The sequence below is a fragment of the Halichoerus grypus genome, chromosome 10 (genome assembly GCF_964656455.1).
Source record: "Halichoerus grypus chromosome 10, mHalGry1.hap1.1, whole genome shotgun sequence".
Classification (NCBI taxonomy): domain Eukaryota; kingdom Metazoa; phylum Chordata; class Mammalia; order Carnivora; family Phocidae; genus Halichoerus; species Halichoerus grypus.
This window is the reverse complement of record NC_135721.1, coordinates 115,207,853-115,234,546: the sequence shown is the minus strand read 5'-3', so window position 1 is coordinate 115,234,546 and position 26,694 is coordinate 115,207,853. Positions and strand designations below refer to the sequence as shown.

Genomic DNA, 26,694 nt, shown 5'->3' with positions numbered 1-26,694 from the left:
GGTTTCAAATTAGAGAGAAGCTAAAATGTTACGATCTGATAGCATTCAGAATAAAATAGAGAGCCACTTTAGGGCACAGGACCTAGAGGCGACAGTGAAGGATATGCCAAGTGCATAGGACCTCCAGGCTGAAGCTATGGGGCTGGCAGAGGGAGGCTCATGGTGCAGTCAGGCAAGTTTCTAGTTCCCTCCTTCCTTTTGCTTGGGATTCCTAAGTCTTGGACCCCCTTAGATGGCTTGAGGTTCTTATTTTCTTTGAAAGAAAGTAACAGAAACCAGGGGGAAATACCTCATGAGTGTTCTTATGGTTTTTGCTTTAACCCAATCTGACCTTCTCTTGTCTGAACTGAAAAGGTTAATCCTGTGATCTCTGTACTTTCTGGAGCCTGGAGCAGCAGGTCACATGATATTAGCTTGCACCAAAGGAGCCAAATCCAACCAGGTCTTCCTTCCTTTCTTTCTTTCCTTTTTTTTTTTTTTTTAATGTTTTGTTTATTTATTTACTTGAGAGAGAGAGAGAGAGAGTGCCTGCCTAGAGCGCAGGCAGAGGAGGCGAGGAGGCAGGAAGGGAGGGGCAGAGGGAGAGAGAGAATCCCAAGCAGATCCATGCTTCGAGCAGAGCCCGGTGCAGGGCCCCATCCCACGATCCCGAGATCACGACCTGAGTCAAAATCAAGAACCAGATGCCCAATCTACTGAGCCACCCAGGTGCTCCCCCGACCAGGTCTTTCTTGATAACTGGGTCCTTCCCCAGGCCTTCTTTGGGACCTTATCTGGAATTTTCACATCTTACTCTCTTTCCCCAGCAACATTCTGTTGTCTCTGCTGCTTCCAGCGGGGACCAAGGCAGCGGTGGCAATTCTGTTAGCTTCCTTTCTCTTTAGAACAGGTGAAAATGAGTGTGAGCACTTGATCATGCAATTGCAATGAACTTTTCCACCAGCTTTGTTGCCTCTAATATACCTATCATGTAAAATATATCTCTTGGGTCTCATCCTGTTAGTCCAAGAACCTAGGTATAATAACTTTTGTTAGGTTTCAACCTCCTTCAGAGTTTTGGTTTTTTTTTCCTGGTAACTGACTTTTTGTCTTTTTCACCATATCTGAGAAAGAAACGGTTTCTGTATAGAAAATGCTTTTCTTTCTTTTTTTTTTTTAAGATTTATTATTTATTTGAGAGAGAGAGAGCACCAGTGGGAGAGGCAGGGGGAGAGGGAAAAAGAATCTGAAACAGACTTGGCGCTGAGCACAGAGCCGGATGCGGGGCTGGATCTCACGACCCATGAGATTATGACCTGAGCTGAAACCAAGAGTCAGACGCTCAACCAACTGCACCACCCAGGCACCCCTAGACAATGCTTTTCTCCCTAGTGCTTTAGAGAGTTGGGGGAGGGAGATAATTACACATTTCTCCCCTTTCTTATTGTAGTTAGGCTTTTCTTCCTAATTTTTTTAATACATTCGCAACCATATAACTTCTGGGATGTAACTACAGGTTACATTTTTCAGGTTGAGAGTATACAGCTCAGGGACCATACCTGGCCCACAGATGTGTTTTATTTGACCATGCTGTTTAATTATTTTAATTAGTTGTCAACATGTTAAAAATTCATGTTAAAAATGTATATTTCTGGCTTCTTTTGGAAAATTGGGAGATCTGTCTCCTTTAGACAAGGTACACCCTCTTCACAGTTTAGCATAGTTCCTGTGCTTCATTTCTATTACCCTTCGCTCATTTGTTACCTGCCTGGCCCCTGTAGGAATTTGAATATGTGTGTGTATGTATGTGTATGTGTGTGTGTCTATGTTTATATCCGCTAAAAGGTCTAGAAACAATGACCAACCCAGTATCAATGAGTATCCTTGGGGCTCAGATTGTGACCTTACAATACCATTTTTACCCATTAAAAGAAATGAGTTTCTCAGAGACATGGCTGATTCTATGTTTAGGGCAGGAAATGTACAGGATAATCCTAGACCATTGTGATACCAGATAACGAGGAAGCTATGAAAGGCTGCTGGGGTCATCTCAAAAGGACTCAGGATCCAACTTGAAGAGGCTCCCACTGACCAAAGATGGACGGTTTGAGTTTCATTAGGATTAGAATTACAATGGATTGAAACCCAAAATTATATTTAAATCCAGGTATTCATAATGATATTAAAAAGGTCAATTGGTAATTGGTCAAATTAGGAGAATTGACAGAAAACCAATTCATTACCTTGAAAACTGGAACTAAAAGGAAAAAATTAAGCATTTATCCTGTCTTTCCTGTACCATTAGGTAACCATATAGTAGGTGAGCTACTATATATTTTTGAGCTTGCAAATCAAGACAGATTGATAGGATAGCATCATTTTGCAACACTGGTTGATCTAGGCATTGAGCGTTAATAGCTACTAACATAAAAAACAAAAATCATGCCTCCTGAGAAAAGGATGCACCACCACCAGAGTTTTGCCAAGGGGATGCAGTTGCCAATTTGCAAGAAATACTGAAGAAAAGTATGTAATTAGCAAAAACCAGATTGTGGGAAGTTCTACAGGTTAAATGCCCAGGTTCTTCAACCCATGAATTGTAGGGGGAATGAGTGGAATGGGCTGGAGGACCTGTAAATTAAGAGACTTAAAAGTTGTATTAAATTTTTTAAAAATGGGCAAGCTAAACTATAGTGTAAAGGCATACACATTTTGATAGAAAATCATTAAGAAATGCAAGTAAGTGAGTACTCTACAAGCCGGGATCAGTGGTGACTTTGGAGGGAGGAGGAGACTGTGTGTGGGAGAGGTCACAGATAGAGACTCTGCGAGTGGCGGGACATTTCTTCCTCTTAACCATATGGATGTTTGTCTCATAATCATTCACTAGGTTACATATTTGTTTTATGTAGTTTTCTGTATTTTGTGTTCTATTTTACAATGAAAAGATTTCTAAAAATTGATACAAATATTTAGGGCACCATTCTCCCAACCCTTCAACTTACTCATTTCATTTTAAGTCAGCATTTGCTATTGAGAAAAAAAAGGTGGGCAAAATGAATGCTTATCTGCTCACTGGGAAATGTACAATGTGGACCTCTAGATTAAGTTAGGCTCTAGGGTTTATAAATAACAAGCCATCAAAGAAAGGATCACTTGAGTTTCTTTTTTAAGCATTTCAGGCGTGCCTCACTTGCTGTAATGGGAGTGGTCCTGAAAGATTACTTAATCTTTAATCAGACCCAGGTTTTTTAAATAGATTCAGTAAACATTCCACCTGACATTATATTCTCAAGGCTCTGTTTCCTAAAGCAAACCTGACCCCTAGACCAAGTCTTAACAAAAATTATACCTAAAATTTAATGCACATTTTACATCACAGATTTGCCAGGGGGAAAAAAAAATCATTTTCCACTCAAGCATCAATGGATTTGTGAAAAGCGAAACCTCATCTCCTGGATCTGTGCTTAGGACTCTCCTCAGAGAGTGGCTTTGAACAGTCTACCTGATTCAGTTCTTCATGGCTGTCTTTTTCACTTCCCACTTCCCTTCTTTTTAAATACCATTAAGTAGGGAGGAAGGGAAAAACAAACCAAAAGAACACTTTTACTTTCTCCCTCCCTGCCTCCCTTCCTTTTATGCTAGATGGCAGGCAGTATTTTTCAGGAAGAAGGGATCAGGATGATCAATTCCGCAGGGAACTCAGAACCTTAAGTGCCTTCCTCTTTGAATTTATCTCTGGATGCCTCCTCCTTGTGGAATCATTTTCCATCCCCAGAAATATAATATTCTCTTGAAACTTTGTTGTTTTAGAGCAGTGTTGTCAATAGAACTTCTTGTGATGATGGAAATGTTCTGTATTTGTATATTGTCAATTGTCAAAATATAAATAAGCTTTAAAAAAAGAAGTAGGTGCAATTGAAGTATTCAAAAGAAATGGAATTGATTAAACTATTTTAAAAACACTTACTATATTTGCATGAAAGGGGAATAAGAATCCAGGAAGGCCTGTAACTTCCTCCCTTGGAGATGGTGCCCGGGGCTTCATTCCTAATCCGTCTTCTGTCTAGCCTTCTTAGGAGGATTTCTGGTTGCTGATGTGACTCCAAGGACCACAGACCCATGCCTCTGGGATATTGTCATATTGTCACTTCTGCTTTGAGTGAAAAATTTTTTTGTTAAGTTTATTTATTTTTTTTAGTAATCTCTACATCCAGTGTGGGGCTCTACACCCAACATGGGGCTCACAACTCCCAGAACAAGAGTCACATGTTCTTCCAACTGAGCCAGCCAGGCGCCCCAAGTGAAGGTTTTTTACAATAGTTGATTGGAACAACTAAAAAGGGAGAGAGCTGGGACTTAATGGACCTTCTAGAATAATTTGTGTAAAGTGCTTTGTGCCTGCTTGCTAATGAATATTTGTTTAATAAATGTTGTTAAGTATACCAGAATCTGGTCTGGAACTTGCTTTTTTCGCAGAGAGAGTGTAGAGTGGGAGCTAACCCTCATCCACCTCAAACTTCTTTCATGGCAACCATTAAAGCACCTGAACTGCATACTTTAAAATAGTTAAGTGTATGTTGTGTGAATTTCACCTCAAAAAAAAAAAAAATCCAGTACTAATATTAGCCATTGCTCACATTTTTCTAGCTTTGACCTAGAAAAGGGGGTTCCTTTAAATCGGCTCTTGTGTTCGTTTGACAAGCCTCGTCTTTTTGAGCCTTTCCTTCCTTTCTTTCTGGTACCACAAGGTGATCCAAGTTCATCTTGTATTTTCCCTGCCCCAGCCCTGGAATCAACTACTTCTTTGAGGACTCCTGGTTCCTTTTATTGGTGAATGCTATTTAGAAACCAAGGGTTATGGGTATGCTTCTAGCAGACAGAGCTATGAAATACATACATGTACACTAACTGCCCCCCCAAACATGTCTGTAATTCTTTATCTGTCTCTTCATACTAATAGCTCGATCCCAATATCTGTTTATACTGATACCTGTGATTCCAGTCCAACACCACAGGGTTCACTTTAGTGTCTTCCTTTCCCTTGTGTATAATTTCTTTCTCTAATGCTTGGAAGCCCAACTTTCATTATTTACAGTTTATTTGCTAATATGTTCAGTTCTAGAACACACACAAAATTGTTCTAGAATTGCTGTGAGAAATACCCATGTCAGAAGTATATTTACTGACTTGATTATGGCACGTAACTATAATCCTTTTTGTCTTTAGCATGATTGTTTTGTCAGGCTCCTGTTTCTCAAAATCACTCAGATTTGTTCTTTTCTTCTCCCATGTGGTCCTTCAGTGTAGTTATCTTATTTATGATATAGTTAGGCTCATGTATTACTGTTTGTATCATTTTGGATTTACCCTACACCTTGGTTGGTTTTAATTTTTTGTTTATTTGGGGGGTATGTGAAGAGACTAAGAAATACTGCTATGGTTCCAAGAATCAGCTACACAAAAAACATATTCAGAGAAATATCACTCTATCTTCATCCCTGCTATCTTGTTCTTTCTTTTTTCTTTTTCTTTTTTTTTTTAAAAGATTTTATTTATTTATTTGACAGAGAGAGAGAACACAGTAGGCAGAGCGGCAGGCAGAGAGAGAGGGAGAAGCAGGCTCCCTGCTGAGCAGGGAGGCCGATGTGGGGCTCAATCCCAGGACCCTGGGATCATGACCCGAGCCGAAGGCAGACGGCCAACCGACTGAGCCACCCAGGTGCCCCTTGTTCTTTCCTTTTTCCTTCTTTCTCTGTCACCCTAAGTAACTATTTTTAGTTTCTGGTTTATCCTTCTTGTGGTTCTTTTGCACAAATGAGCAGGTACCTGTGTATTTCCTTCTTTCTTATATGAAGGATGGCATACTCTAGGTACCCTTTTGTGCTTTGCTTTTTTTACTATTATTTCTTGGAAGTCACTGCAGATTGATACACAGAGATCTTCATTCTTTTTTATAGTGGTGTAGTATTCCATTGTGTGGACATACCATAGTTTGTTCAACTTTTTGCAATTGCAATTGCAATCACAATGCTTTAATGAGTAACCTTGTGTATATGTATTTTCATATTGTCAGAGGGGTATCTTCAAGGTAGATTTCTAGAAGTAGAATTACTGATCCATAGGTAAGTATATATGTAATTTTTTTAGGTCTTTTAAAATTTCCCTCCACAGGGATTGTACAAATTTTTTATTCCCACCAGTAATGTATGATAGTGCCTGTTTTTCCACAGCCTTGCTAACAGAATGTGTTGTCACATTATAAAATTTTTGCCAGTCTGATTATGAGAAATGGTATCTCAGTGTTGTTTTAATTTGCATTTCTTTAAATATGAATGAGTTTGAACATTTTATCATGTTTGTGGATTGTCTGTTCATTTTTCCTCCTCATTTTTCTGTTGGATTTAGATCTGTTTTCCCTCAATTTTTAAGAATCCTTTATATATTAGGAATATTAACCCTTTGTCTGCAAATATTTTCTTCCAGTTTCTCATTTGTCTTTTTTACTTATTTATGGTGTTTTTCTTTTAACAGCTTTTATTTTTATCAAGATATAATTTACATAGCATGCAATTTACCTACTTAAAGAATACAACTCAGTGATTTTGGATATTTACAGAGTTGTGCAGCCATTACCACAATCAGTTCTAAAATATTTGTATCACCCAAAAAGAAATCTCATGCCCATTAAGCAGTAACTCTGTTTTTCCCCAGTGTCCCTTTCCCCTCTAGCCCTAAGCAATCAGTATTCTGCTTTTTGTCTTTATAGGTTTTCCTATCCTGAACATTTCATATGAAAGGAATCATACAATATGTGGTCTTTTTTTGACTGATTTCTTTCACTTAGCTTGAGGTTTTCAAGGTTCATCCCTGTTGTAGGGTGTATTAGTTCTTCATTCCTTGCATGTTTGTATTTCCATATGAACTTTAATCTTGTATAATTCCATAAAATAGCTTGTTGACATTTTTATTGGTATTGTATTATTGCATTGAATTTATAAATTAGGAAGAACTGACCTCTTTATAATTTTGAATCATCCTAAACAAGGACAGGGGTATCTGTCCATCTGTTCAAGTCTGCCTTAGTGTCTTTCAGGAGTGTTTTAAAATTTTCCATGAATCGGTTTTACACATTTCCTGTTAAACTTAATTCTAAGTTTTCTTTTCCTTGGTGTTATTGTAAATGTGGTTTTCCTTACCATTGTGGCCTCTAATTGTTTATTATTAGTGCATATGAAGGCTATTTGTATGTTAATTTTATACTCTGCTCCTTCACTGAATTCTGTTATTGCGTGTTATTTTTATCATAAGTAGTTGTTGCATATATCTAGACATTAATATGATTTCTTATTTTTAAGCTGTTTGTGTTACATATATTAATAGCTTTTCTTATGTTGAATTAACCTTGAGTTTTTGGAATAAATCCAACCTGGTCATAACCCAACTTTATCATGTATTGCTGAATTATGTTAGATAATATATCATTCAGCATTTTTGCATTTTTGTTGGTAAATGGTTTTGGTATAAAGCTTATGATATTTGCTGTGAAAGAGTTAATGTAAGATTAGAATAACCTGCTTCTTGAATGTTGGTAGAACTTTTCTGTAAAACTGGCTGGGCCCGCTCTTTCCTTTATGGGAAAAATTTTCATTACTAATTCAATTTCTTACATGTTTATAGGACCATTCTAATTTTCTGTTTCTTCTTGAATTAGTTTTTCCCTGATCTTTTATTTCATGCCTTAGAAAAATTAAAAGACTAGTATGATAAGTACCTTTTATTTAGATGACTCAGTTACCATTTTGCCACGTTTTCTATATCTATGTAGATATATAGATTTTTTTTTTCCTGACTCATTCTCAGGGAAGTTACAAATTTTTTAAAAATGTGCTATTCCTGTTTCCTACTTGGTTACTGATTTTTGTCTGTTTGATCTATCAGTTACCTACTGATGATGGTTATGTCTGTTTTTCTTTTGTAGACCTGTCCACGTTTGTTTTATATATTTTTATTTATTTATTTTTTTTTTTAAGATTTTATTTATTTATTTGACAGAGAGAGAGAGAGACACAGTGAGAGAGGGAACACAAGCAGGGGGAGTGGGAGAGGGAGAAGCAGGCTTCCCGTGGAGCAAGGAGCCGATGCGGGGCTCCATCCCAGGACCCTGGGATCATGACCTGAGCCAAAGGCAGATGCTTAACGACTGAGCCACCCAGGCGCCCCATGTTTTATATATTTTTAGACTGTGTTATTTGGTACATACAAGTTTAGAACTGTTACATCTTTCTGATAAACCTTTTATCGTTATGGAACATCTTTATTTTTGTAATTCTTTATACATTAAAGTTTATTTTATCTGGTAACAGTATAACTAAACTAGTTTTCTTATGCTTAGTGTTTATCTAGCATAAGTAAATCCTTTTCAGTCCTTTTGATTTTCAAAATTTTTCTGTGTCCTATGCTGTGCTGAAGGGATCTTGAAGTTTAAACTGATAATTTCCTTCTGTCCTTGACATCCCTAAATATACCATTTTGCCTTCTCTCCTAGCGGCAGTACATACCTGTGAAAGTGAAGAGCAAAGCCTTTTGGATCTTCTCTTGGGAATATGCCATGATGTACGTGGGAAGTCTAGTGGTAATCATTTGCCTCTCCTTCTTCCTTCTCAGCTCCTGGGATTTCATCCCTGCAGTCTATGGCTTCATGTAAGTAATGACTTCATTAGAAAACTCTGGAAGCTAATTTCTTTTTCCCAGCTCTAGCTGGAGTCAGAGTGTGAGCAACCACAGGGAGCATCTAGATATGGCGGTCCTCAAACTTCAATGTGCACCAGAACCACCTGCAGGGCTTCTTAACACCCAGATTTCCGAGCCCAGCCTCTAGAGGTTTTGATAAAGTAAATTTGGGATAGGAACCAAGAATTTACATTTCTAAGTAGTTTTCAGGTGATGCTAATGCCACTGGTCCAGGAACGCACTTTGAGAACCACAGGTCTAGCGAGTGTCTTCAGTCTAGTGAGATTAAAGATCACTCTCCAGGAACATCTGAAGCAACTACCAGTGTCTGCCTGGAAGGGTTTGGTTCAGTCCCCAACAGGAATGGATTCCTCTACTGCAAGCAGGTCTCTAACAGTTTTAAAATAAAGCCACCTCCCATGTGTCAAACTTTTAGAGAAAATCAAAATGGAGTATGAATTCTGCACACATTTCCCAATGCTCTCTGTGTGGTATGCGGAGGAGGCTGGTCGCTGCCCAAACCTCAAGGAACTCACAGCCCAGTGAGGTGTTAGTTAAACCTGTCAGGGTGAGGAAGGGATATGGAGTGGCAGACTCCCCTCTGGGATTCTGGACTGCTAATTTGTGTTAAATCCTTGCTGAGCATAACTGTTCGCTCTTCATGCTGTTTCTTAGATAGGAGTTTGTATTGCTGGCGAAAAGCTTTGCCTGTTTTTTTGCTGACCCGCAGACTGTGTTCTTTACCTCATTTTACAGAAAGGAAATGTAGTCACAGCAGGAGGCAAAGACGCGCCCTGGGTGGAGTGAACTCTGGTCAGTGAACTCTGACCATGAGCCCCTGCATATTTCTCCCTTCTCCATGCTCCATTTATTGCCCTTTTCACATTGTGAATTGACATCAGTTTCAACTCTGTTGTTTTTTTAAATAAAACATATAATGTAAATTTTTAGAAGAGCCAGAATGGCAACCAATCTTTATCTGATACAACTAGACAAAAAGTTTTCCAGTGAAATCCTTATTTCTCAGATGAGATCTGGGATCCTAGCTGGAACCTGCTGATGCTTCTGCAACACCCCAGAAGTCAGTGCCGTGTCAGGCACTCAGTTTCTGGCTCCTGCTGTGGGGATACAGAGCAAGAATGGGGAGCAGTAGGATCTTTGAGCTTGCTCCTCTAGGCAAGTCTTTGGAATGCCCCCAAGTAGATATTGTTTGTTTATTTTTTATTTTTTATTTTTTTTAAAGATTTATTAATTTATTTATTTGAGAGAGCGAGAGTGAGAGAGAGAGAGAGAGTACATGAGAGGGGGGAGGGTCAGAGGGAGAAGCAGGCTCCCCGCCAAGCGGGGAGCCCAATGCGGGACTCAATCCCAGGACTCCAGGATCATGACCTGAGCTGAAGGCGGTCACCCAACCAACTGAGCCACCCAGGCGCCCCTAGATATTGTTTGTTTAAAACCCATTCCTCGGGCGCCTGGGTGGCTCAGTTGGTTAAGCAACTGCCTTCGGCTCAGGTCATGATCCTGGGGTCCCGGGATCGAGTCCCACATCGGGCTCCCCGCTCAGCGGGAAGTCTGCTTCTCCCTCTCCCGCTCCCCCCTCTTGTGCTCTCTCTCTCTCTCTCATTCTCTCTCTCAAATAAATAAATAAAATCTTAAAAAAAAAAAAAACCCATTCCTCTATTGTTACAGTCATGGATATCTCCTAAATTTAAACATATGTATTTTAGGCAGTAAAAGAGGGGCTGGTCTTTTTTTTTTTTCTTTTTTTTGACAGAGAGAGAGACAGCGAGAGAGGGAACACAAGCAGGGGGAGTGGGAGAGGGAGAAGCAGGCTCCCCACTGAGCAGGGAGCCCGATGCAGGGCTCGATCCCAGGACCCTGGGATCATGACCTGAGCCAAAGGCAGACGCTTATGACTGAGCCACCCAGGCGCCCCAAGGGGCTGGTCTCTTGATTTCTAGCCTGAATGCTGCCTCATTTCAGATCTTTGATGCACGCCAGTTTGGTTCAGCTGATATTTGTTAAGGGTTATCATTTTCTGTTTCTCTGCCTCTTGTTTTTATTATTTACCTATATCCAGGGTGCCTGAAGAGCCCCTCACATCCTGATCTCAGTGGGGACAGTCATCCTTGGCTGCCCAGTAGTGACCAGAATCTTTAGGAGAAAACCAGGTCAAAGCAGACCATTTATAATTTGGCTCTCTTTTTTCCCCTCCCTTTGTTTTTTTCATTCCAGACTTTCTGTTCCAGATCTTACTCCAAACATCGGTCTTTTTTGGTACTTCTTTGCGGAGATGTTTGAGCACTTCAGCCTCTTCTTTGTATGTGTGTTTCAGATCAACGTCTTCTTCTACACCATCCCCTTAGCCATAAAGCTAAAGTAAGTGGTTGGACCTGCTGCTTCTTTGTCCACAGAGCCATTTGCAGTCTTACAGGTGCCTGTCAAACTGGGAGCATCTGCTCTCAGGTTTATGCCGTCTTTGCCCAGGGGACCTGCCCTCACTGGGCTCCGGTGCCAGGCGCCGTAGCCAGCAGTACAGTCACACACGAGTACAGGCTGCGGGGACGGCGCTTTGGAGCACCCTTGATACTTCCTCTGGCTTCACTCTGAGCCCACAGTGCTACTGAACCCCTCATATTTTGCATAAGAGGAAGGGTTTGGAGTTGGAAGGTGTCTTTGGAAAAAGTGGCTCTTGTTGGGCGTCCTCCATCACTATCCCGGTGACAGTAGGGACTCAGGATGTATTAGTTGGGAGGTTGGCTACCTGCAGCTCTGTTTAATCTTCTGATGAATTTCCTTCAAAAGGCTTATCTGTGGAGCTCTCTTCTGGAGTATAAGAAAGTGAACATGTATTGAGCCTGGCTCCATCCCAGCCCTTTTTAGGCTTTCTGAAAAGTGTTCATACTCAAGCGTTCCAGCATTTCTTGGAAGTAGGCATCATTTTATTACCATCACTTCCATTTTATAGTTGAGGAATGGACATTCGGAGAAGTGGAAAAATTTTCCCAGAGTCACACAGCGAGTGAGTAGTGGAGCTGGGATTCAGACCTACGTTTGCTTGTCTCCAAGATCTATCCTCATCCCCCTGCACCGTGCCAAACTCCTGAAAGAGATCACTTGTAGTAGCCCCTGGAAATTGTTCTGTTATCCTGGCTCGGGAAGGGAAGACAGGCTCTGACACACGGTCCAGGTGATGGTCCTGGGTGCCTGAAGGGCCCCTCACAACTGGTCTCAGTGGGGCCAGTCATCCTTGGCTGCTGGTCCAGGGAACCTGGAAGGGAATTTGGTTTAGATTTCAAGAGCCTGAGTTCTCTGTTCTAACCTTCCTGCCAGTCTTCATGGCCAGTGTACCAATGCACATGGTTCCCATTCTGTAAAAGCTCAGAGCTCATGCCTCCTTCCCACAACTTAGTTTTGGCCTGGCAGTCTCAGAACTCTGGCAGCCTTGCCCAGCCAAGCTCTCCAGCTGTCTGTCGTCCCCAGTCCCTGCCTTTGTTCTGGTCAGGCTTAGCCGCTGGGCTGAGAGAAGCCGGGAGCCCGGAACACCTTTCCTCATCTGCATAGCCCCTTTCATTGTCTGCATGGGAAAGGCCACAGGTGGCTCCTGGGTAGACAACAGCAGCACCGGCGTGTGACCCCCACCCACAGCCACCCCAGGTTGTAGGGACAGAGGGTATGAAGTGGCCTCCCCTGCTGGATCTGAAGCTCTGCTAAGTCTGCAGCCCCCTGCGGTGCTTGCTTCCGGTGCCAGCTTCGTGGGAACAGAGCCCTTCCGGCCACCTCTCTCCAGACAGTACTGCAGGAGCCTCGGGTCTCCATACTTTCTGTCACTGTACTTTCACTGGCCTTTTCATAGAAATGTTGCAGTTCTTACCAGCTACCTAAAAAGCCCGCAGCCAGTGATTTGGCTTATCTTTAGGAAGATGCTCACTGAGCTAGCTGGACCCTTCTAGAGCCTACAGGACTGTGAGACTTTGCCAAGCTGCGTCTGAAGCATTTGCTGTGTAAAACTGCTCAAGCGTTTGGGGTGTGTACGTGTTTGTCTCCACATCTCAGATTGACACCCACTGAGTCACCCTGACCTTTGACCTGCAAGTCAAGAATACTATTAATCTCTGAAGAAAACCTTAATGAGCTGGGCATCCAGGTACTGCGCAGAAGTAGGCCATATGCTTGTTGTTTAGGTACAGCTGAGGAGGGTGTAGATCTGGCCTTTTCCTGTTGGCTTCCTTTTAGCACTTGGTCAGCTCTCAGACGAACACTGGAGATGGAGCTCTGTCCCCACCCTTCCTGACGAGAGCTGTGATCATGCTAGGCACTCAGGAGAACAGTACTGGTGATGCTTAAGAGTTCTGGAGATAAGCAGTCCACTGCTTACTAATTCACCTACCTTCTCTGAACTTCCATTTCCTCATCTGCAAAGTGTGGGTGACGGTCCTGCCTACTTCGAGGAGTAGCTGACGCACAGTAGGGATCACATGTGATGGCACAAGGAAAGGGCCTGGACAGAACTTGGCAGAGTGAGGGTTTAGGAAATGGTAGCCGTTATTGTTAGTTTAAGGTAATAAGAACTCCAGTTCCAGCGCCTTGGAGCTGAAAAGCTGCCTGCAGCAATCAGTTCTCTTTCTGGAAAGGAGCGCATCATAGCTAAGGGTCTGGAGACTCCACTGACCATACTGTCAGAGAAGAAGAGCGTCGGCAAGCCCGGCACTTCCTGCCCTGGGTCCCGTTGTCAAAGGGGCCTCTGGCAAGGGAGGCTGCCTGATGACTCTAACAAGCAGCCTTTAGAGCCCAGTAATGAAGCTGACTTCATCTGTTTTCTTCCTTAATGGCTCCTAGGGGAAGGCCCGGAGCTGGGATGGGGGTTGGCGGGGGGGATGAGCTGTTTCTCTAGTGTTTGCTGGGCCCTCCTCCACCACCACCTCTGGACGTCTCTGGGTCCCCAGTTTTCTGCTGTGCTACTCGGTCTGGCCCCCATGTCCTGTGGGTAGCAGAGCCAGCCCCTGCCTGAAGTCCCCTGGAGAGCATTTTTGAGTTCAAGGGATGGGGTTAGGAGTCTCTGGGGGTGGACCTCGTCCCTGACTGATCTCTCCCTCTCTGTCTGTCTGCCTGCCCCACCCCAGGGACCACCCTGTCTTCTTCATGTTCATCCAGATTGCTATCATCTCCATCTTCAAGTCCTACCCAACAGTGGGGGACGTGGCCCTCTACATGGCCTTCTTCCCTGTGTGGAACCATCTCTACAGATGTGAGTACTCCCTCCTCTAAACCTCTGGTGGCAGATTTGTGTCAGCCGGGTCCCTGGATGAAACAGCCAGGGAAAAAGAAATTGATAGGCATTTGCTGGGCGTCTGGTGCGCCAGCAGCACTGGGAGAGAGACAGTGACCTGAGTGTCTGCCTGAGCTAGGTACTGCAGACCGGTGATGGTAATAACTAAGCAGCACTGTGGGCGCCTGGGTGGCTCTGTTGGTTGGCGGCTGCCTTCAGCTCGGGTCATGATCTCCAGGTCCTAGGATCGGCCGCGTCAGCTGCTTTTCCCGCTCCCTCTGCTCCCCAACTCCCCACTCGTGCTCGCTCGTTTTCTCTCTCTCTCTCTCAAGTAAATAAATCTTCTAAAAATGCTGCTTAGGGGCGCCTGGGTGGCTCAGTCGTTGAGCGTCTGCCTTCGGCTCAGGTCATGATCCCAGGGTCCTGGGATCGAGCCCCGCATTGGGCTCCCTGCTCCGCGGGAAGCCTGCTTCTCCCTCTCCCACTCCCCCTGCTTGTGTTCCCTCTCTCGCTGTGTCTCTCTCTGTCAAATAAATAAATAAAATCTTTTTTAAAAATTAAAAAAAAAAATGCTGCTTATTTTATTTCTTAAAAGATTTTGTTTTTTTGAGAGAGAGTGAGAGTCAGACAGTGGGGTGGGGGGGAAGAGGGAGACAATCTTAAGCAGATCTCCTGCTGAGTACAGAGCCTGACAAGGACTCGGGGCTCTATCCCACGACCCATAAGATCACGACCTGAGCCGAAGAGCTGAAACCAGGAGTCCGATGTTTAACTGACTGAGCCAGCCAAGGCGCCCCCAAATAACCACCATTTTTTGAACACTTACTCGGTAGCTACCTGGCCACTGTGGTTCTAAGAGTGTTATGTGCATTAGGTCAGTTTATCTTCACACCAGCCTTGGTGGGAAAATATCACCATTTTGCAGATGAGAAAACTGAGGTTCAGGAAGGTAGAGCCACTTGTTCAAGGTTACGTGATAGGTAAGTGGAAGGGCTGGCCATGAGCTTCTAGCTAGTGCTGTCCAGTAGGACTTTCTGTGATGATGGAAATGTCCTTTATCTGCACAGTCCAATAGAATAGCCACTGGTGTGACTCAGAAACTCAATTTTTAATTGAAATTTATTTAAATTTAAGAAGTCACACGTGGCTGGTAGGTACCGTATTGGACAGTGGAACAGTAGACCTTGGGCTTTGGACCGTTTCCCAGCACTGCACCTAAATGTCCACAGAAGGCAGATGGCAACACTGCACAGCTGCCTGCTCCGAAAACCCCTTCAGCTCTAACCGTCTCCTCCCCCTGCCTCCTAGGCCCCCAGGATTTTCCTCAGTTGGACTCTTAGCCCTCTGTGAGGGCTCTTTTCAGCGTAATGGGCTTCCTGAGGGTAGGCTGATTCACTCACCTCTGTGTCCCCAGCACCCAGGATCAGACCTGACCCATAGCTCAGCAGGTGTTTCTGGATGGGTTTTTTCAGCCTCCCTAATAAAGAGGCAGTGTCAGTGGCCCAACACCACTTGATTCTCTAAACTAAAATGGGAAGGGAGCTGTAGAATTTTCCTTGCCTCCAGTGGGTGCCCAGCAAGATGTCAAGAATGAACCTGGGGAGGGCAGGCTTCAGAGGAAGTAAATCTTTGTTATTATTTGGGGCTGTCTGGGTGTCAACCAGGAAGTGAAACCGACCAGCTGCTAGAAAGAAACCTACCTGTAAGCCGGGGCCTCTGAGCGAAGGTAAACAGCAGAGTGGGCGGGCCAAGCCTGGGCTGCCCTTGCAGGTGGTGACCTGTGGGGCGGTGACCAGTCCGACCTGCCTGAGAGAAGGAAGTGGCTGGTGTCTTCTGCCTGTGACATCCTCATTGCATAGATAAGAATCACCCAGTCCGGCAGGCTTACAGTCAGCCTGGTGCCCCTCAGCAGGGTGGCCAGTGACAAGTCATGAGGCCACCAAACATGTCAGCATGCCCCAGATTGTGACAGGGTGGGTCTTGGGTACATTGATCCTCTTTCCCCAAAAGTAGAGTCATTGTTTTCTTAGCTGGCTGTCCCACACGGGGCAGCTCTTGCTCTTGGTTAATCCTTCATCCCGTATTCCTGTACACGGCCTGGAGCCAGAAAGACTTGAATTTGGATCCTGGCTTTCCCATTACTAGCTATCTGTTTTTAGGAAATTCATCGAACCTTTCTGAGTCTCTGGGTTTTTAATCTGTCAAATGGGGAGAATATCTTCCAATGAGTGTTTTAAGTTTGAGAAAGAATATATGTAAAGAGCGCTGCAGTTATCACCAGCAATAATCATGCAGGGGGCCCCCTGCATAGTTCCGTGACCAAAGCTTCAGGCTAAGTAGTCAGAGTCATTGGAATAAACATATTTTTCAAAACTTGAAATAAGCTATTTTATGCTCTCTGGGGTTGAGGCAAAGAAAACAAGGATGGGGTTTCTAGAAACCTAGATGATCTAATAGATGCTGTAGCTGGCTGGCTGGGCAAGCAGTTTACAGTTCAGCTTGACCAAAGATCCTGCATGGAGCGTTGGCTGCCCCCCTCAATGGCCAGCTCCTGTGGCAGAGAATACTTGTGCTCAGGGTATCTGTGTGGGGCATGACAGCCGTGCGTCATTGCATTCAGCCAGGAGCATCTCCAGCCGAGTCCTTTGGACCTGTGGGCGGAGACTCGGAGAAGTCTGTAAGTCTAGGTTGGATATATTCACACTTGTAATGGGCTTAAGAATTCAGTTTAAACATTAGTTGCCAGTGCTAACCTGCCTGCTCACACATTCACCTTTTTGTTTTCCTGTCCTGGCCAGTGGGGAGAAGAACAGGTATGTGGGCCCTGCTCTGAATGCAGGCCCCAGACACAGGGGCTCTTTGGTGCTTGGGGCCAGGATGAGTCATACAGACACACAATTGCGGTGTTAGGGAACCGCCTGCTGGCAGAGCCCGTGCTAGTCTGCAGTGGCCTTGTCCAAAGAGCCAGTTACCAGAGGCTGCGTATATGTGTAGCATGTGTTTTGTTTTTATTAACTTTTGTATAAAGATAAAAGAATATGGATAAAAAACATACAAGTTATAGAGAATAATAATACAATAAGCACCTTTGAAGTTCCCAGTCCCCTCTGTGCTCCTCCCAGTGGGGCTGGCTTCTTCAAGTGGAATTTTATTTCTTTTTTTTTTCTTAAAGATTTTATTTATTTATTTGAGAGAGGGAGAGAGAAAGGGAGTGAGTACTAGTGGGGGGGGGTGGGCAGAAGCAGACTCCTTGCTGAGCCCAACATGGGGCTCGATCCCAGGACCCCAAGATCATGCCCTGAGCCTGAGCTGAAGGCAGCCGCTTAACTGACTGAGCCACCCAGGCGCCCCTAGAATTTTATTTCTGACCACCTGAGGCTCAGAGAGGGAAGGGGACTTGCCTGAAGTTTCAGTTTGTCAGTAACAGAGGCAGAGACTGGATAAGCCACCCTATGAGTGTGGTGGGGAATCTGATTCCCTCTGACCCAGTACGTCTGATGAAGGGTGAGCCTTTCGTCTCATCAGGCCCTAGTCATCTCTGACATCTCTGACACCTGGTGCCTGGAACAAGCTGTCCTGTGCCCCAGGTCCCCAGCACCGTGTGCTCTGGCATATAGCTTTAGTCCTCTGGCCTGTCAGCCAGCAAAAGTGAGTAGCAGCTCCCTGTTCCTGCAAAGGTCATCACAGGCCAGAAGCCAACTGGATGCTGGTGACAGTTCCTCAAGGCACATGGGAATGTATCTTTGCAGCTGTCTGTAATTGCAGCCGGGAGCTGCATGGGAGCCTCTCCTAGTCTCTTGCACTTTGTCACCTTCTTGTCACCCTGTCTGAAATCCAGAGTGGCGAGGCAAGGAACAATGACCTACCTGGGCTGTCAGGCCACAGGAGTTTTGTTTTAGGAATAGCGTCTATCTTTTTCAGCAAAATAATTTCCAGGGGATCAGAAAGAACCGCTGAGAGGGGCATCTGACGCTTCATTTCGGCTCAGGTTGTGATCTCAGGGTTGTGGAATCGAGCCCTGCTTTGGGCTCCACACTCAGCGCGGAGTCTGCTTAAGACTCTCTCTAGGAGGGCGCCTGGGTGGCTCAGTTGGTTAATCGGCTGCCTTCAGCTCGGGTCATGATCCCAGGATCCTAGGATCGAGCCCTGAGTCGGGCTCTCTACTCTGCGGTGGGGAGGCACTGCTTCTCCCTCTCCCTCTGCATGCCGCTCCACCTGTTCGTGCGCGCTCTTGCTGTCAAATAAATAAATAAATCTTTAAAAAAAAAAAAAAGAACCACTGAGAAATGTAAATAGTGATGTGGGAGTGGAGGAATGGCAAATAGATTTGTTCTCCTTTCTTGAGGTTGTAACATTGTTTACTAGTAATTCTCAATGCATGTATCCCTTTTCCCAGACTTCTTGTTCTGGGAGCAAGGAAGTCTCAGGAAGACTTGAGTCAGGTCCCTCCCTGCTTTGAAAACCCAGAATCATAGAAATTTCAGGTCAGAAAAGAGGACCCCTCAAGCACTCCAGGCCAGTGTTTCCAAATTGTGGGAGTTCACAGACCACTAATACTTTTTTAAAAACTCTGATGACAGAGTTGCCAACTTCTTATTCTGCTAAAGACATTAAAATAGTCAACTGCCAGCCATTCATCCCCATTTCATAAAAGAAAGGACTTTTTCACAACAACAACAAGCAACAAAGAGACACCTTTCATTTCTCATGAATCTTAAGTTCAAAACATTCACCTTTAACAAGAACTCTGAACTACCTTGTTCTGGTTATCATCACCGTGACACAGACCAGTGAAATCTCTGTTGCAGACTGGTCTGGGCCTCTTATTTGCCAAGGGTCTGCAGCTGTAATCCCACGCTTTGAAGCCTTGGCTGCATATTGGAATCACCAGGGAAGCTGTTAACAAACGACTATTGGTGCCCAGGCCCCACCCCTAGAGACTCTGATTGACTCAGACCAGGTGGGGCTCCCCCGTGATTTTATTTTGCAGCCAGAATTGAGACTCGCATGTGTAATCCAGTCCCCCTTCCGATGCATGAATCCCTGGTATAGCAGTTCTACCAAGTTTCTGTACAACCAAGACAAACAACCTTAATGTTCGGGAGGTTCCCCATCTCTGAAATCTCCCCAAACTCTGATTTGGAAGAAGGGATTTCCTGAAGGTCAGGATCAGAGAGGGGGAGGGAACTTCTGTTCATTAAGTGCCTGCTGGGACCCAGATCCATTGGTAAGTTGTTTTGTTTTTTTTTAAGATTTTATTTACTTTTTTGACAGAGACACAGCGAGAGAGGGAACACAAGCAGGGGGAGTGAGAGAGGGAGAAGCAGGCCTCCCACCGAGCAGGGAGCCCGATGCGGGACTCGATCCCAGGACCCTGGGATCATGACCTGAGCCGAAGGCAGACACCCAACAACTGAGCCACGCAGGTGCCCTCATTAGTTTATTTTAAATAATACTTACTAGTTTCTTTAAAAATACAATAAAGTGTAAAGAAAGATAAAAATAGCATATAATCCTACTGTCAGATACCCCTTATTGAGTTAAAAGGCAGGGGGAAGCACAGTATGATAGGCAGATTAATGCTGCCCTCCCCACAAAGATGTCCACATCATCCCCAGAGCCTGTGAATATATTACTTTATGTGGCAAAAGGATTTAAAGTTAAGGATGTTCAGATGGGGAGATTAGCCTGGAGGCTTATCTGCAGGTAGACCCAGTGTAATCCACAAGGGCCCTTAAAAAGTAGAAGGGCTTGGGGCGCCTGGGTGGCGTTGGTTAAGTGTCTGCCTTCGGCCCAGGTCATGATCCCGGGGTCCTGGGATCGAGCCCCGCATCGGGCTCCCTGCTCAGCGGGAGCCTGCTTCTCCCACTCCCCCTGCTTGTGTTCCCCCCCCCCCGTCAAATTAAAAAAAAAAAATAGAAGGGCTTGGAGGCAAGGGGCACATGGGGGATCTCTTCCACAGTTTTGCTGTGAACCTAAAACTGCTCCAAAGTCTATTTTCTAAAAAAAAGTGGAAGAGGGAAGCAAAAGAGGTCAGCGTGCTGCAGCGTAGGAAGGGACTTACTCTGGCCTTGCTGGGTGAAACCGGAAGGGAGTTGCGAGGGGGTTGTGCCTTGATTTTAGCCTGTGAGACCTGTCTTGGACTTCTGACCTCCAGAACTATAAGATAAACTGTATACTGTTTAAGCCACTGCATTTGTGGTGATCTGTTATAGCAGCCATAGAAAATACTCAGGAACACATCATGCCAGGTTTTTCACACATCTTGTTTAATCCATGTAAGCCACCTGAGAGTAGGCATTTTAGCCCTACTTTAGAGATGGGCAAGCTGAGACTCAGAGAAACTTGCTGGCGGAGCAGGGATTTTGTCTTTCTAAGGCCAAGTTTGGGTACACTGTCCTGGTCCTTCCCCTCCAGCTGCACCCCGCCTGCCTGCCAGTACCAGCCTGAGTTTCTGGTCCTCCCTGGGGTTTCTAGGAGAGCTTCCCCCCTGGTGGGATTTGGGATTCTATAATCCCTTTGGGAGTGTGGGGGTGTGGGGGGATGATGTCAGACAGAGAGGGTGTCAAAAGAGTTTTTCAAATCATCTAAGGAAAAGTAAAGGACATTTGAAGAGAAAGGCAGGGAACCTAAGACATGAATTAAGGAAAATGGAAAACATGTTCCTAAGACGCAGGGCTGTGGCACCATAGAGACTCTGTGTGGGGGAGGGGGCCTCTAACCTCCATGGGTTCATGCTGCTGTTCCCTTCTATGATCCCATGTGGACAGACAGCACCCTGCTTGGGGAGCGGGAAGGAATTACCCTTGGACACTCCATTGTCTTGCTGAAATGCCCCCGTTGCGGTGCCCAGAGGCCTTCACAGTCTTGCCAACGGTAGCCATCCAGGCCCACAGTGGGAGGTGCAGAGACCAGACCTAGGACTTCCCACCGGCTTTGGGCATGGGAAGCCATTGACTCAAGGGTCTGAGGCTTGCCTCTTGGCGCCGCAGGGCCTCTGAGTCTGGGGGGGGGATTTCTGCCTCTGAGCTACACCAGACTCTCCCTGGGCCTCTGCGTCCTGTGGGGCCATCCTCCCAAGAAAGGGTGCCGAGAAGAATCAGCATTCGGCTAACTATGACCATCTGTCTTTGCAGTCCTGAGAAATATCTTTGTCCTCGTCTGCATCATTATCATCTGCTCCCTGCTCTTCCCTGTCTTGTGGCACCTCTGGATTTATGCGGGAAGTGCCAACTCTAATTTCTTTTATGCCATCACGCTGACCTTCAACGTTGGGCAGGTAAGAGTCCAGGGCTGCACGGGGACAGGGATTCGTTTTGTAGCTTCAGACATTCAGCAAAGGCCGTGGGTTCTGCAAACTAGGCATTTGGACGTGAGTGAGGGGCCCATTCTTCCCCTGAAGTAGCTCCTGGTCCAGTAGAGAAGATTAAAGAAGAGAGCAGTAGAAAAGCTGAATTTGGCCAGCATTTATTGGGCACCGTGCTGAACCATCGCCCCAGTGAATTCTCCCTGCAAGCCTATGAGATAGTGTTATCACTGCTTTACAAACGCAACCAAGGCTTGTTCACACAGGTTGTCTCTTGCCCAAGGTCGTTGGAGGAGCCAAGAACCAAATTCAGGGAAGGCTCTGTTTCTGAGGCTACCCTCTTTCTGTAACAGCCCCTGGGCTGCGTGGCACTGTAGCATGGGCAGTGGGGGCGGGGGAGGGGGGAACAGGGATAAGGGGAGGAGAGACTTTCCAGACTGGGACAGCAGGAGCAAAGGCAGGGAGATGAGAACTAGTTCAGTCTAGCTGTTGGGTCAGTCGGAGCAGAAATCGTGGGACTGGGAGTAGCGGGTGAGGAGGCCGCAGGGGGTCAGAGAATGAGAGGTACAGCTGGGAGCTGCGATCTCCTCCTGACCCAGGGAAAGCCCCTCCCTGGGTGCCACAGAGCAGTGCTTCTCAGAATCGGGGTGAGGGGGCGTTGTTAAGAATGCAGATGCCCTGGTAATGTTTTAAATCCTATAGATATGTTGTGACTACCACAATTACACAGCTTCGTCCAAAAAAGCAAACAAAAAAACCCCCAGATTGCCTGATCCCACTCCCAATAGATATGGAAAACAGGGTCAGGAATTTGTGGTTTTAATAAGTTTTCCCAGAGATTCTGCTGCAGGTGGTCCCGCACACTTCTCTGAAGTTCCCTTAGGTCAGCTCCATCTTCCTTGTGGGGTCTTAGGAGAATCAGTTGTCCCGTTTACCACTTTAATTGCCGTTGGCACAGCCAGGCATTTCCTGTGCTTGATGGACTGGATGGGAAGCCAGGCGACTGGGGAGACGATGATGCCAGGGAGTGGTCCCCAGGGAGAGCCTTGCCTCCAAGGTTAGCTGCTGGGAAAGAAGAGGGGAGGAGCTTGGGCTTTCGCAGTGAGTGATGGGTCTGGTATTTCCTGCACAGACCTTTCTGGACAATTCTTGTCCAGCTGGGTTGTTTATCCTGGTCTGTGAACAGCAGGAAGAGAGAGGAGGGCCCTGTAGCCGGGGTGGGACCGTGCTGGAGGGTCCATCCTGGCTGTCACACACAGGGTAGTCATGGTGGATGCTCAGCTCCTCCTGCGGCCTGCCTAAACAGAAATGTGCAGGATTCGACTTCATACTCTAGGAAATCCAAAAGGTTGTTCTGGCCCTTCTGTCTTGCTGAAATCCCTTTAATTATCTTTGGAAAGTGATGGCTGGCGTGTGAGGGCATTGGGCCCGCCCTGGGCCTCTGCGGAGTTTGGCAAAAGCTCTGCTGAAATAGTCCACAGCTTGTCGTTGGGCCATGAGTGTCAGGTGTGGGTCAGGACTACAGTTGCAGTGATGACGAGGTATTCATGGAACTTGCCAGATGACTGCTTTTTTCCCTGTGGCTGCCTTTGTGAGGGAAGGGTCTCCGTCGATGGTAGGGGAGATGTTTGCAAGTGCTCAGGGACCATCGAAGGCAGGAGAGACTGGACCGTTGGAAGATGGGACTGGGGGTGGGAACGAAAGGCCAACTACATGGAATGTGCTAGTTGGTGACTGAGCTGTGGAGAAAAACCAGGCTGAGCCTTGACGTTGTCTTTTTACCTTTTTTTTTTTTTAATCTTTTAAAAATGTACTTTTAATCAGACAAGTAATACATGAATTCATTATTGCTGGGAAAAGAAATCAAACAAAATAGAAGCTTAGGGAATGAAAAGGGCCCCCAGGGTCCCCCTCTGTTCCCACCCCGGGCAGACGTCATGATTGGGATCAGTGTGGGGTGTCTGCAGATGTCGTCTGTGCATTTACGACCGCTGTCAGTACGCATGCACGCATGCTGAGCTTGTTTGTGTACCTGAAGAAATGGCCTCCTATTCTGGACACCGCTCTCGGACTTGCAGCGTTTCACTTGATGATCCCCTCTTGATATTGGTTCCAAGAGCCCATGGGCAGGAGGAACTTGATTGATTTGACTAGGTAGGCTCCTGCTGATGGACATCGAGGCTGCTTCTGGTTTTCTGCTATAAATGGAAGAGCCCTGGGCATCCCTCCACATAACCTTGTACACACAGGCCAGCGTTTTCTCAGGACAGACTCCAGGTGGTGAGATTTACTGGGTCAGAGGACATGGGCCTTGTGCATTTTGGCAGATATTGCCACGTTGCCCTTCAGACGGGTCAGACCAGCCTCCAGGCCTCCCAGCTGTGGCCCAAGTGCAGACATCACACACCTGTGTCATCGGCCGCCTCGGGTCTGGACTCTTGAGTCAGACAACTTTGTCGGGTCAGATGTTTTCTGGGACTGCTGGCTTTGTTTGGGCTCTGTGGCGGCTGCTGCCAGATCCCTGAAGGGACACATCACATGGGGGCACTTACTCACCAAGGCAGTCGCTTAAGTCCTCTCACTGTCCTGGAGCATTGACTGAGCAGAAGAGTGCCCGTCGTGAGGTTAGCACCTGCCTCAGGCTGTTGGGAGCCACAGAGCACAAATATGAGACAGAATTTTAGTCACTATTAAGTGTCCCCTCCTTAAAAAGGCCTTCCGTGAGGTTCCCCTGCTCCACTGTCTCCTTCTTAGCCCGTTTGTTTCCTTCCTAGCACTCTCCCAGTTTATAAGTTTATATTATTATTTCTCTCTCTGCCTCCGCTATTAGCCTCTGCACTTCATGCGAGCAGAGATCAGCCTGTCCTTCCCACTGCAGGGGCCCCAGCTACCAGCTCTGTGCTTGGCATAGAGCAGTTTAGCAACAGTTGCTGAATGAGTGAATGAACCAGAGATGGCCAGGGAGAACGGGGCGTGATTAAGGGCCCAGTGTGCAGAGTAACCACTGGAAGAATCCAGCAGGAACAAGATCCCCTTTCCTGTTGTGAGTGGTCATGAAAGCCCCGGGGAGCAAGGAGTAGCAGCTGGGCCTTTCAGACCTGGAGAACGAGAGGTGTGGGAGGTGGGCAGGTCGGGGGGCCAAGTCGCCCCCACCGGCCAAGGTTAGTGGGTAGCAGCTCTGTCCCTAACCCTTCTCCGGCTTCTGTCAGAACCTGGTCTCTGTGGCTGGGGAAGCCGCTACGTGTCCCCCACAGATCAAACCAGCCCTTGCTTCCATCTGACCTACAATCAGTGCTTCGGTTGCCATGTATGGCATTTGGGGACATGTCTTCAGTCCCATGGCTGGCTTTTCTCAGCTCTTCTAGCTGGGACGATACCTTAAAGTCCCCTGGTCCTCCCTCTCCCCTCCCTGGGCAAGACAGACCAGAGCTGTCCTGGGAGCCAGATGAGCATGGCTTTGCAGCAGGCATCCAGAGCCCAGTCTGTCGCTGGTGAGTGCGGAATTGAATGTGGAGAACATCTTGACCCGTAGATTTTAGGTCCTGCTCTGTTTGAGTTGGTCAGTGCCACACTCTTGTGATACGACAAACTACTGATAAATTCTTAGTAATAGGGGCGCCTGGGGGGCTCAGTTGGTTAAGCGACTGCCTTCTGCTCAGGTCATGATCCTGGAGTCCCTGGATCGAGTCCCGCATCGGGCTCCCTGCTCAGCGAGGAGCCTGCTTCTCCCTCTGACCCTCCCCCCTCTCATGTACTCTCTCTCTCTTTCTCGCTCTCTCAAGTGAATAAATAAATCTTTAAAAAAAAAAAAAAAATTCTTAGTAATACTGGCAAGTAAACCAGCGACTTAGGCTCCATCCTTTCCCCTGGGGCCATTAAGTAGTTTACAGTTTGTGACATGGATCATTTGTTAATTATAATTGTGCCTCAAAGTCAGTAACCAGGAAATGACAACAGTAAAACATCCATGGGCTGTGTGTGCGCACACACACGTACACAAGAAAGGCTGGGGAGAAGGAATGGTTGAGCTAGATTGCTTGGTTGAGGTCCTTTTTTACTTCCTCACAGTGTGACCTTCAGCAAGTGACTTCTCTGGGTTGCAGTTTTCTTAAAACCAGGCTTGATAACCCAGCCTCCCTGGGTGTTGAGAGGATAGGTCCTGTTGCCATTATTCATATGTTGATATGAGAAGTAGCACCGGTGACCTGCTCTTCAGGTAGCCAGAGCAAATCCCCAGGGAAACATTCAGACCGATAAACGGAAAGAAGGAGAACAAACTTCTTCCTTTTTTTTTTTTTTTTTTTTTTTAACTCTTTTCTCCTGCAGGTCAGTGACCAGCAGAAGAAAAATAGTCATCAAGGATTACATGTAAATCAAAATTAATATGTTAAGGGACACCTGGGTGGCTCAGTTGGTTAAGCATCCGACTCCTGATCTCAGCTCAGGTCTTGATCTCAGGGTTATGAGTTCAGGCCCCATGCTGGGCTCCATGCTGGGCTCCATGCTGGGCTCCATGCTGGGTTCCATGCTGGGTGTGGAGTCTACTTTAACAAACAAAAAAAGTAATGTGTCTAAATTTAGCTTTTTTGAATGAGTAAGATAAAAACATTCCACTCACCCCCATTCATCTTAAAAACAGGGAACATGAGGAAATCTCTTCCTAAAATTATAATTAATAGTGGCTCATGTTTAAAGAGTGCCTGCTAGGGGCCAGGCCCATATGATCCCTTTAATCTTCTGGATCATGTGCTTGTGTGGCCTTCTGAACCTTTCCTTGTGCGCTCGCATGTACTTGTATGCTCCTGGGGAAGAGTTTTATTTGTGTGTGTGTTTTATTATTGGCATCATGATGAAAATATGACTTTTTCCTTTTAATAAAACATCTTGGCGATCTTTCCCTGTTTGTGTAAGAAGGAAGCTCCTCACCACAGTTGACGCAGCTGCTCCCCTCCTCGGGGCCCTGTAAGCTGCTTTCCCTTATTTTTATCATAAGGAATTCACTTAGTCCTTATAACAGCCCTTTGAAGGAGGCACTAGTATTCTCTTCTCCTGGTGCCAAAGAGAAAGCAGAGGCTTGCAAGTCCCCAAGCTCTGAGGGGGGTGTTTATTCATGCTCTTGTTTCTCACGTCCTCTTGCTAGACAGGGGGTTCCATGAGGTCAGCCCCAGGTCTGTCTTGCTCACAACTATATCCCCAGCACCAAGAATATTCAGTGACTGTTCATTGATGAATAAGTGGAATGAGCTGGGATCCAAAACCACGTTTTATGACCAGTGATCCCATATAATCCTGTGTACCCTAACCTCCCACTTCTAGCATCTGTTAGGACAAAGCTGGGCCTGTGGCAGGTCTTGCTGGATTCCTAGGGTGTCAGAACCAGAACCCCCTTCCCATCTTCGCCTGTGGC

At 45.9% G+C, this 26,694-nt stretch overlaps 1 protein-coding gene across 4 annotated transcripts in view; it reads left to right on the top strand.

Annotated features, from left to right (window-relative positions):
• Window positions 1–26,694, top strand: part of PIGU (phosphatidylinositol glycan anchor biosynthesis class U) — an 86,549-nt gene that overhangs the window by 51,801 nt on the left and 8,054 nt on the right. For all 4 annotated transcript variants that reach the window (XM_036092254.2, XM_078057110.1, XM_036092252.2 and 1 more), the window contains 4 exons: window positions 8,528–8,682; window positions 10,948–11,091; window positions 13,836–13,960; window positions 21,118–21,260. In XM_036092254.2, the coding sequence (XP_035948147.1) occupies window positions 8,528–8,682; window positions 10,948–11,091; window positions 13,836–13,960; window positions 21,118–21,260 (567 nt within the window). The remainder of the gene's footprint in view (window positions 1–8,527; window positions 8,683–10,947; window positions 11,092–13,835; window positions 13,961–21,117; window positions 21,261–26,694) is intronic.